This window comes from Heterodontus francisci, chromosome 8 (genome assembly GCF_036365525.1).
Source record: "Heterodontus francisci isolate sHetFra1 chromosome 8, sHetFra1.hap1, whole genome shotgun sequence".
Lineage (NCBI taxonomy): Eukaryota > Metazoa > Chordata > Chondrichthyes > Heterodontiformes > Heterodontidae > Heterodontus > Heterodontus francisci.
Genome location: NC_090378.1, coordinates 29,825,542 through 29,838,059, shown reverse-complemented (window position 1 = coordinate 29,838,059; position 12,518 = coordinate 29,825,542). Strand labels below are relative to the sequence as shown.

At 43.2% G+C, this 12,518-nt stretch overlaps 1 protein-coding gene across 2 annotated transcripts in view; it reads right to left on the bottom strand.

Annotated features, from left to right (window-relative positions):
- The window catches only part of cfap57 (cilia and flagella associated protein 57), a 127,124-nt gene that overhangs the window by 67,725 nt on the left and 46,881 nt on the right, over positions 1–12,518 (bottom strand). For both annotated transcript variants that reach the window (XM_068036881.1, XM_068036882.1), the window contains exon 7: positions 6,847–7,012. In XM_068036881.1, the coding sequence (XP_067892982.1) occupies positions 6,847–7,012 (166 nt within the window). The remainder of the gene's footprint in view (positions 1–6,846; positions 7,013–12,518) is intronic.

Below are 12,518 nucleotides of genomic sequence, written 5' to 3'. Positions count from 1 at the left end.
ACAAGGGTCACTAGGAGGTCTTGTTTGAAAACAAACTTTTACTGGATGTCACATGCCTTACGCTCAATAAACATCAGACTCCTTGGTGACTTGGGGGAGATGTTTACAGAGAAGTGACACATCAAGATTTATGATGGCCAGGACGTTTCACTTTTGGGATATTGTTTTGGTTCAGTTGGGGTGTCGACTGTTTTGAAGGTAGCTGAGTTTGTAGTCTGCTGAAAAGAAACACCCAGCTCATCTTTCCTGCACCTCTCTAAGAGATCCTGAGAAATCCAGTGTGTGAGAGCTAAAAGCCCTGATGCTGCATTTCTCCTGAGAAGCTCCTGGAAAGCCTACCAGATTAATTCTTGATGCCGCCTAAAAAGAACTGCTCCAGAAAAGATCCCAGTGATCCGTCTACATGTACACAGTTGCCAGACTGTATGCCATTTGGGGACACAACATATCATCCTTTTTCTTCAAGAATTAGCAAATATTTGGCCAAAGTTTTTTTTTTGTCTTTTTTTGGTAAAAGAATCCTGCCGAGAAAATTCCTTTTTTGTTCTTTAACCAATGTGTGTGTGTTGAGTATTTAAAAGGGAACTTTCATATTTCAATCTGTGTGTTCATGCTTTGCTTCTTTACTGGATTAGTCTTGTTTTATAATAAACTGATAATTTTGCTGTTTATTAAAGAAACCTGGTTGGTGTATTTATTCAGGATAAAGAGTAGAGTACATGATTAAATGATTATGCGGTTACTGGTACAGTCAAATATATGTGGAGACATGTGGAGAAGTGGAACTAGAGAAAGGCAGTGTACTCCTCCCACCTTGGTAGTAACAACAGGTGCAGCGCATTGCGAGTTATAAGATGCTGTTGGGTCATTAAGAAAGAGATAAACTACATGTAAATATAAAATGAGCTGGAAATTGGGCCAGAACTTATTGGCTTCAATTGGATGCATTTAAAATAGAAGTGAAGGAAGAAACAGCAAACAGGGAGAAGCCTTAGAAAAGTAGTCACGATGAGAGAGGTAATGCATTAAAAGACCAAAGGTTTAAAAAAAAACAATATCAGCATGCCAACGATGACATACAGGAAAAGACCCTCTAGTCCATCCAACTTGCTCCACATTGAGGGGGGAATTTTATGCTCTATTCTGCGGCAACTTTATATATAATCAGTGGGATGGTGGCGGAGGAGGCCCCATCACTTTGTTGCCGCCACCCAAATTAAGTGCGGGGTGGGATGGCCTTCCTGCCCCGCTACTAATTGAGGCCCTTAAGTGGGAAATTAATGCCAAATTAAGGGCCTCATCCTGTCGTTGCCAGTATTAGCCTAGTGGCAGGTGGGCCTTTTGTCGCACAGGGAGCATGACAATCCATCCCATGCGGGTTGCTTGACCACTCCCAGGGGCGGGGGGTGTGTTTTCAAAGGCATTTAGTGCCTAATCGGGGGACGTGACATCAGAAAGGGGGGGGGGGGAGGAGGCTGCTGAGAGCCACACCCTGCCCTTTTTAAAAAAAAATTGTTTATGGGAAGTGGGCATTGCTGGCTCGGCCAGCATTTATTGTCCATCCCTAATTGCCCTTGAGAAGGTGGTGGTGAGCTGCCCTCTTGAACCACTGCAGTCCATGTGGGGTAGGTGCTGTTAGGAAGGGAGTTCCAGGATTTTGACCCAGTGACAGTGAAGGAACGATGATATACTTCCAAGTCAGGATGATATGTGGCTTGGAGGAGAACTTGCAGGTGGTGGTGTTCTCATGCATCTGCTGCCCTGTCCTTCCAGGTGGAAGAGGTTGTGGGTTTGGAAGGTGCTCTTTAAGGAGTCTTAGTGAGTTGCTGCAGTGCATCTTGTATATAGTACACACTACTGCCACTGTGCGTTTGTGGTGGAGGGAGTGAATGTTTGTGAATGGTGGGCTGCTTTGTCCTGGATGGTGTTGAGCTTCTTCAGCGTTGTTGGAGCTGCACCCATCCAGGCAACTGGAGAATATTCTATCACTCGTACCTAGTAGACGGTGGACAGGCTTTAGGGAGTCAGGAGGTGAGTTACTCGCTGCAGGAGTCCTAGCCTCTGACCTGCTCTTGCAGCCACAGTATTTATATGGCTACTCCAGTTCAGTTTCTGGTCCATGGTAACCCCCCAGAATATAGACAATGGGGAATTTAGTGATCATAATGTCATTGAATGTCAAGGGGATTTGGTTCGATTCTCTCTTGTTGGAGATGGTCATTGCCTGGCACTTGTGTGGTGCGAATGTTATTTGCCACTTATCAGCCCAAGCCTGGATATTATCCAGGTCTTGCTGCATTTCTACATGGACTGCTTCAATGATGTGAGGTAATGCATCTTGGAAGGTCTAATGCAGGTGAGAGGTATACAATAAATGGCAGAACCCTTAGGAGTATTGACAGGCAGAGAGATCTGGGCGTACAGGTCCACAGGTCACTGAAAGTGGCAACGCAGGTGGATAAGGTAGTCAAGAAGGCATACCGCATGCTTGCCTTCATCGGTCTGGGCATAGAGTATAAAAATTGGCAAGTCATGTTGCTGCTGTACAGAACCTTAGTTAGGCCACACTTAGAATATTGCGTGCAATTCTGGTCGCCACACTACCAGAAGGACGTGGAGGCTCTGGAGAGGGTACAGAGGAGGTTTACCAGGATGTTGCCTGGTCTGGAGGGCATTAGCTATGAGGAGAGGTTGGAAAAACTCTGATTGTTTTCACTGTAACGACGGAGGTGGAGGGGCGACATGATAGAGGTTTACAAAGTTATGAGCGGCATGGACAGAGTGGATAGTCAGAAGCTTTTTCCCAGGGTGGAAGAGTCAGTTACTAGGAGACATAGGTTTAAGGTGCGAGGGGCAAAGTTTAGAGGGGATGTGCGAGGCAAGTTCTTTACACAGAGGGTGGTGAGTGCCTGGAACTTGCTGCCAGGGGAGGTGGTGGAAGCAGATACAATAGCGACGTTTAAGAGACATCTTGACAAATACATGAATAGGAGGGGAATAGAGGGATATGAGCCCCGGAAGTGCAGAAGGTGTTAGTTTAGGCAGGCATCAAGATCGGCGCAGGCTTGGAGGGCCGAATGGCCTGTTCCTGTGCTGTACTGTTCTTTGTTCTTTGATGCTGAACATTGTGCAATCATCAGCAAACATCCCCACTTCTGACCTTGTGATTGAAGGAAGGTCATTGATGAAGCAGCTGAAGATGGTTGGGTCTAGGGCACTACTCTGAGAAACTCCTGCAGTGATGTTCTGGAGCTGAGATGATTGATCTCCAACAACCATAATCATCTTCCTTTGTGCTAGGTATGACTCCAACTAGTGGCGAGTTTTCCCCCTGCTTCCCATTGACTCCAGTTTTGCTAGGGCTCGTCGATGCCATACTTGGTCAAATGCTGCCTTAAAGTCAAGGGCAGTCACTCTCACCTCACCTCTTGAGTTCAGCTCTTTTGTCCATGTTTGAACCAAGGCTGTAATGACGTCAGGAGCTGAGTGGCCTTGGAGGAACCCAAACTGAGCGTCACTGTGCAGGTTATTGCTAAGCCAGTGCCGCTTTATAGCACTGTCGGCAACATCTTCCATCACTTTACTGATGATGAGAGTAGACTGATGGGGCGTTAAGTGGCCGGGTTGGCCATGTCCTGTTTTTTGTGTACAGCATGTGCCTTGGTGCTGAGCCCCTTTCCCCATGTCCCCCATCTGCAAAACCCTCCCGCTCTGACTCAAATATGGCCTGGGTCCAGTGTCTCTGCTGAGTCCAGTACTGGCAGCAGCTATTGCCTCCATGGTGGTGCTGTTCAGTGAAAGAGCGGTCAGCCTCTGATTGGTCGGCAGCACTCAGTAGACGGGACTTCTGTTGCCAGGGTTCTCAATCCAAGGAAAGACCCACCACTGTCCACTTAAGTGCCTAATTGGCATGTAATATGGCAGGCCTTTCCCAGAGGAGGCAACGTGGGGCTCTTGCCAGCGTGTTAACTGGTGGCCGAGACCCCTGTCACCCAGATAAAATCCCAGCCTGTGTATCACAATATTTGTATACTCATCATCCCACCGAAAAACATGTGATCTCCTGAGAAAGACAAAAATCCAGATTAAAACCCAGGCCAATGTGGGGAAAGAATCTAGGAAATTCCTCTCTGACTCCCTTAGCCGATGGAAATTAGTCCAGAAGATCACTCTGTGCATTTCTTGCAGAACCTACCTGTTATAACAGATGAGCTCATTAAAAGTTAAAGGCCAATTTGATATATAGCCATGATGCCTTGTCTGCATAATTTTAAAAAATCTTCAAACTATATTTATCTATTTATTTATATCTATTAAATATAATGCATTCAAACTCTTACATACAACACACATTGTCTGTGAGTGTCACACTCAATTCCTCTGGAACTTTCCCCATCACACCTGCTTGATTACACCTCTGTGGTACTGAAACAGCATATCCTCCAACTCACCATAAGCACTGTCGTGAGGAATCTGCTGTCATGTATTTTATGTAGAAATCCTGGCATTGTATCAGTGTTGCGGCCACTAACCTGTTGAAATTAATGGGCAATGCTGTAACAGTAACAGCATTGCCTATTATTCTTACTTGCTTCAGAGAAGTTGTTGAGCATTAAGCACAACCTGTTTTTCAGGCTCTGCTATGCAGGGAGATCTAAACACTGGCATCTGCCTGTGAGATATTATTTAAGGCACCATTTTTTATTACTGTGTATTTACTCAGTTTGGCTCAGTTGCAAGAACTGTTGTCTCAAAGTCTGAAGGTTGTGGATTCAAGCACCATAGCAGGATGTGATCTGACAGCTAGGCTAACACTTAAGTGCAGTACTGAGGGAGGACTTTTTGTCTCAGCTGCTGTCCTTTGGTTCTACTAACCTTGTTCTGGTAGTTCAGGTAGATTTAAAAGATCCCTTGTCACTATCAGAGAAAGAGCAGAGAAATCTCGTCATGTCCCGGTCATCATTCCTCCCTCAATCAACATAACCACAAATGCAGTTATTCAGCCAGTTGCCGTTTCTATCTGGGGTCTATCTGTGTGTAATTTGGTTGTCACAGTCGCCTACATTACAATTGTTATTCTATTTCTAGGTACTTCACGGTTTGTAAAATATTTTTCAATGTTTCTCAGGTGTGATATGGCATTACATAGATGCAAGTTTCAGGTCTTCTAGCTTTTGTTAGAGTTTCCAAACAACCTGCCTATGTAGTTGGATGTTAAGTTAAAGTTAAAAGCCAACTTGACAGACAGCAATGATACCTTGTTTGCATAATTTAAAAAAATCGTCAACACATATTCGCCTGTCTATCCATTTACATCAATGCAATGCATTAAAATTCTTACAGACAACACATACTGTTTGCGAGTATCACGCTCACTTCCTCTGGAACTTTCCCATCACACTTGCTTGATAACATCCACATTGAGCTAAAGATGTTAAAGATACATAGCACAATTCAAAGAAGAGCAGGGAGTTCTAGTCGTTCCTCAACCAAAACCATAAAAAACAGGTTATCTGCTCATTTAGCTCATTATTGTTTATGGGAGCTTGCTATGGGAGCAAATTAGCTCCCATATTTCATTACATAACAACAATGACCAAGCTTCAAAAGTACTTAATCCACTGAAGCCCATTGGTTCATCCTGTGTATGTGAAAGGTGCTTTTTAAACACAAGTTTTATATATTTCTTTTAAATGGACAGCTTCATAATTATGGCTGAATGATCTTCATGGTTTCCACAGGTTTGTATAATTGGGAAATTGCTTATTGGAAACTTTCTTTTGTGAATTTACAGAAACCATTTTGGTTTATCCACATAAATCTTCAAAATGATACAAGCTGACCAAATGATTCATTGCTGTCTGCTGTCATTTCAGTTTTTCCAATATTTATTTCACTCAGCTCAGTACAAACCAACTTGACCCACACTTCCCACCAAGGCACGCGATACATTGCTGCATGGTTGCAATATTTACAACCACCAATTAACAACATGCAATACACATTATACTAAAGTTTAAAAAGAAAATAGACACATTAAGAAGCAAGACTATTTATCCAGTTTATGCATAATCTTCTTCACTTGTAAATGCGAAACCCTTCCAAACCGATAATATCTCGTTTATTCTAATCTAAAATTTTTTAAACATAAAAACTTGAACAGATACTTCAAAATGTGGTTCCAGTTTTGGAGAACTCTCTTTTTTTCAAAAAGGAAAATCTGTAATAAATCTATTCTTTACTGGACAAGCTATCAATGCAGTTCTGTTTTGATTTAAAGTATACACTCAGAATTCATCAAAAATTTGATCAAAATCTAATGAAGAATATATAGCACTACTCACAATCTCAAGTGTTGTAAAGCAAGAGGGTCCAAACCGTAAAAACCCACCATCACCCTGCCATCTCCCCACCGCACTGAATCATGGTGATCCGCCTTTCAAAGCCAAGCAACTAACTCAATTTTTTACTTATATTTCTTATCTGTCGGTTTGTTCTGTTTGAATTTTATGAGTCTAGAGCTTTGGAAAGGATTGTTCTTAGTACTGTTGCCTCATTATTGGATACCACCAAAATTTGATGGCATCAGTAATTGGAGAAAAAGGCAAATTAATAGGGTCATGAATTTAAACTTAAATGTGACCTATTGGGGGCTCTCTGGTATTCAACTATGCAGCCATGAAGAAGAAAAAAACTCAGACACCAGTTGTAAAGGGAGACAGCTGTATCTTTACCAGTGTCTTTCAGCTTCTCCATCTGCTGTATTGAACTGATTACAAGAGACAATCTGGAAATACTGTTTATATAGAATTCTCCTTCCAGCAACATCATCCATAACATACATACCTCTCGACAGCTCCGAATTGTGAATTCTTTGAAGGTTCGGATATCATCAATTAGAAGGTTCATAAGCCGTAGCTTGTCAGAGAATCCAACAAGAATATATAGGCCAGATGGGTGAATAGCAACGCTGTACGCTTCTTCCTGAAACTCCTTATAAAGTTCCAAAACACTAGGAGGAAACAGAAACCAGCAATAAATGTAACTTACTTAAAAAATAAAACTGTGAAGAAATTCACCCAGAGCTAATTTCCAGTCAAGGGATTTTAATATTTAAATTCAGTATGTTAGCCAAATGTATTTCTAATTCAAATACTATCTCCACTCAAGTGTTCAATTGCAAAGTTGCACTTCTGTGAGAACTGAAAGCAGCTTTTGAGGTAATGTTCATGGTTAACTTCATGGAATAGTGGCTGCATTTTTATCATTCATTTTTTTGAGAAGCCTGGTTCCAACTAAAAATATTGAAACTTTTTAATGAACTAACTGAAAAATATGTAGGAATGAAGGGCAAGGCAAAGAAGATGGAAGACTCATCTTCAACTCAACACCAATTATTGGGAACACATTGTCTAATCACTTCCCAATGAGTGTATTTGGGAACAAGATTATTAACTACCCTTAGCAAGTGCTCAGAGGCATACCAGTATTTCCAAACACAAGTCAGACTTTTCCTGTACTGAAACTCTAGGATACTAGAGATTCATCAGCAATATAGCAAGCCTGGAGAAAAGAGTTCTGCTCTTCTCTCTTCTTCTTGGCCCATCTTCCTTTGCTTTGCTCAAAAAACATATATGCAAGAACACTGATTTAATATCATTATCACAGAAGCTAGTTAACAGAAGCATAGCATCATACTTCTAATTTGAGTTCCACATATTGTCATGGCCAACCATGAAGTGATTAACCCAGTGTACTATCTATTTCCAATTACAACGTGGTGTGTCTAACTAAAATAGTGAATACATAAACCAAAACAGCAAATAATTGAAGCACTCAGTAGGTCAGTCAGCAGCTGTGAGGAAAACAGACACATAAGGACATAAGAAATAGGATCAGGAGTAGGCCATTCAACATGCTGCACCATTTATTAAGATCATAGCTGATCTTCTATCTCAGCCACATCTTCTATCTCCGCACTATCGTTATATCACTTGTATCCTTTTCTATTGCTCTCTGACTTGAATATACTCAACAACTAAGCATCCATAGCTCTCTGCAATAGAGAATTCCAAAGATTCACAGTTCTTTGAGTTCTAAATTGCCACCCGTTATTCTGAGACGGTGAACCCTAGTTCTAGATTCCCTAGCCGGAGGAAACATCATTCCAGCATCTGCCCTGTCAAGTCCCTTAAGTATGTTATACGTTTCAATAAGATCACCTCTTGTTCTTCTACACTCTAAGGAATATAGCCCAGGTCTACTCAATCCCTCCTCAAAGGACAATCCCCTCATCCAAGGAATCAGTCCAGGGAACCTTCACTGTACTCCCTCTAAGGCAAGCATATCCTTCTTTAGGTAAGGAAACCAACACTGTACACATTACTCCAGGTATGATCTCATCAAAGCCCTTTACAATTGCAGTAAGACTTCTTTATTCATAAACTCCAATTCTTTTGTAATAAAGGCTAACATACCACTTGCTTTTCTAACTGCTTGTTCTAGCTGCATGTTAACTTTCTGTGATTCCCTAATAGATTTGTCAAACACAATTTCCCTTTTATAAATCTGTGTGGACTCTACCCAATCATATCATGATTTTCTAAGTGCCCTGTCAATCTGTCCCTAATAATAGATTCTAGCAGTTTCCCTATTACCGATGTCCGACTAACTGGCCTATAGTTCCATGTTTTCTGTCTCCCTATATTCTTGAATAGTAGGGTTAGGTTTTCTGCCTTCCAATTCACAGAGGCCCTTCTAGAATCTAGAGAATTCTGGAAGATCAAAATCAATGCATCTGTAGCCACCAATTTTAATATATAGGGTATAGGCCATCAGGTCTAGGGGCTTTGTCAGCTTTTAGTTCCAAACACTTAGAGTACAGAATCATAGAATGATTACAGCACAGGAGGCCATTCGGTTCATCATGTCCATTCCAGCTCTCTGCAAGAGTAACTCAGCTAATCCCATTCCTCTGTCATTTTGCTGCAGTCTTGCAATTTTTTTCTTTTCAGATAATTATCCAATACCCTTTTGAAAGTTACAATTGAATCTGTCTCCACCACACTCTTAGGCAGTGCATTCCAAATCCTAACCAGCACTGTGTAAAAAAAGTTTTTCATCATGTTGCCGTTGTTTCTTTTGCCAATCACCTTATATTGGTGTCCTCTGGTTCTTGACCCTTCCGCCAATGGGAACAGTTTCTCCCTATCTACTCTGTTCAGAACCCTCTTGATTTTGAACAGTTCTATCAAATCTCCTCTTAACCTTCTATTCTCTAAGGAGAACAGCCCCTGCTGTTTGTTTTTCCAGTACTATTTCTTTGCTAATACTGGACATCTTGGTTGACAGAGACTTGGTTGAGGGAAGGACAGGATTGGCAGCTAAATGTTCCAGGATTTAGAAGCTTCAGGCGGGATAGAGGGGGATGTAAAAAATGTGGGGGAGTTGCATTACTTGTTAAGGAGAATATCACAGCTGTACTGTGGTAGGAGGGGTCATGCAGCGAGGCAATATGGATGGAGCTCAGGAATAGGAAGGGTACAGTCATGATGTTGGGGGTTTTCTACAGGCCTCCCAACAGCCAGCGGGAGGTAGAGGAGCAGATATGTAGACAGATTTTGGAAAGATGTAAAGGGAACAGGGTTGCAGTGGTGGGTGATTTTAACTTCCCCTATATTGACTGGGACTCACTTAGTGCTAGGGGCTTGGATGGGCCAGAATTTGTAAGGAGCATCCAACAACATTGGCTATTCTCCAGTTCTCTGGGACCTCACCTGTAGCCAATGAGGATGCAAAGATTTCTGTCAAGGCCCCAGCAATTTCTTCCCTTGCCTCCCTCAGTATTCTGGAGTAGATCCCATCAGGCCCTGGGGACTTATCTACCTTAATGCTTTGCAAGACACTCAACACCTCCTCCTTTTTGATAATGAGATGACTGAGACTATCTACACTGCCTTCCCTAGGCTCATCATCCACCAAGTCCTTCTCTTTGGTGAATACTGATGCAAAGGACTCATTTAATACCTCGCCCATTTCCTCTGGCTCCACACATAGATTCCCTTCTCTGTCCTTGAGTGGGCCAGCACTTTCCCTAGTTACCCTCTTGCTCTTTATATACGTATAAAAAGTTGGGAGCTTCTTGAAACAATATGTAGATGGTCCAACTAGGGATGGGGCCGCACTGGACCTGGTATTGGGGAATGAGCCCAACCAGGTGGTCGAAGTTTCAGTTGGGGAGCATTTCGGGAACAGTAACCATAATTCCATAAGTTTTAAGGTACTTGTGGATAAGGATAAGAGTAGTCCTCGGGTGAAGGAGCTAAATTGGGGGAAGGCTAATTATAACAATATTAGGCGGAAAGTCCTCATCAGAGAACTCCTCTTTGCTGACGATGCTGCTTTAACATCTCACACTGAAGAGTGCCTGCAGAGTCTCATCGACAGGTTTGCGTCTGCCTGCAATGAATTTGGCCTAACCATCAGCCTCAAGAAAACGAACATCATGGGGCAGGACGTCAGAAATGCTCCATCCATCAATATTGGCGACCACGCTCTGGAAGTGGTTCAAGAGTTCACCTACCTAGGCTCAACTATCACCAGTAACCTGTCTCTAGATGCAGAAATCAACAAGCGCATGGGTAAGGCTTCTACTGCTATGTCCAGACTGGCCAAGAGAGTGTGGGAAAATGGCGCACTGACACGGAACACAAAAGTCCGAGTGTATCAGGCCTGTGTCCTCAGTACCTTGCTCTACAGCAGCGAGGCCTGGACAACGTATGCCAGCCAAGAGCGACGTCTCAATTCATTCCATCTTCGCTGCCTTCGGAGAATACTTGGCATCAGGTGGCAGGACTATATCTCCAACACAGAAGTCCTTGAAGCGGCCAACACCCCCAGCTTATACACACTACTGAGTCAGCGGCGCTTGAGATGGCTTGGCCATGTGAGCCGCATGGAAGATGGCAGGATCCCCAAAGACACATTGTACAGCGAGCTCGCCACTGGTATCAGACCCACCGGCCGTCCATGTCTCCGCTATAAAGACGTCTGCAAACGCGACATGAAATCGTGTGACATTGATCACAAGTCGTGGGAGTCAGTTGCCAGCATTCGCCAGAGCTGGCGGGCAGCCATAAAGACAGGGCTAAATTGTGGCGAGTCGAAGAGACTTAGTAGTTGGCAGGAAAAAAGACAGAGGCGCAAGGGGAGAGCCAACTGTGCAACAGCCCCGACAAACAAATTTCTCTGCAGCACCTGTGGAAGAGCCTGTCACTCCAGAATTGGCCTTTATAGCCACTCCAGGCGCTGCTTCACAAACCACTGACCACCTCCAGTCGCATATCCATTGTCTCTCGAGATAAGGAGGCCCAAAAGAAGGCAGAAACTGAAGAATTTAGATTGGGGGCGGCTGTTTGAGGGTAAATCAACATCTGACATGTGGGAGTCTTTCAAACATCAGTTGATTAGAATCCAGAACCAGCATGTTCCTGTGAGGAAGAAGGATAAGTTTGGCAAGTTTCGGGAACCTTGGATAACGCGGGATATTGTGAGCCTAGTCAAAAAGAAAAAGGAAGCATTCATAAGGGCTGGAAGGCTAGGAACAGACGAATCCCTTGAGGAATATAAAGAAAGTAGGAAGGAACTTAAGCAAGGAGTCAGGAGGGCTAAAAGGGGTCATGAAAAGTCATTGGCAAACAGGATTAAGGAAAATCCCAAGGCTTTTTATACGCATATAAAGAGCAAGAGGGTAACCAGGGAAAGGGTTGGCCCACTCAAGGACAGAGAAGAGAATGTATGTGTGGAGCCAGAGGAAATGGGCGAGGTATTAAATGAGTCCTTTGCATCAGTATTCACCAAAGAGAAGGACCTGGTGGATGATGAGCCTAGGGAAGGCAGTGTAGATAGTCTCAGTCATCTCATTATCAAAAAGGAGAAGGTGTTGAGTGTCTTGCAAAGCATTAAAGTAGATAAGTCCCCAGGGCCTGATGGGATCTACCCCAGAATACTGAGGGAGGCAAGGGAAGAAATTGCTGGGGCCTTCACAGAAATCTTTGCATCCTCATTGGCTACAGGTGAAGTCCCAGAGGACTGGAGAATAGCCAATGTTGTTCCTTTGTTTAAGAAGGGTAGCAAGGATAATCCAGGAAATTATAGGCCGGTGAGCCTTACGGCAGTGGTAGGGAAATTATTAGAGAGGATTCTTCGGGACAGGATTTACTCCCATTTGGAAACAAACGAACTTATTAGTGAGAGGCAGCATGGTTTTGTGAAGGGGAGGTCGTGTCTCACTAATTTGATTGAGTTTTTTGAGGAAGTAACAAAGATGATTGATGAAGGAAGGGCAGTGGATGTTATCTGTATGGACTTCAGTAAAGCATTTGACAAGGTCCCTCATGGCAGACTGGTACAAAAGGTGAAGTCACATGGGATCAGAGGTGAGCTGGCAAGATGGATACAGAACTGGCTCGGTCATAGAAGAGAGGGTAGCAGTGGAAGGGTGCTTTTCTGAATGGAGG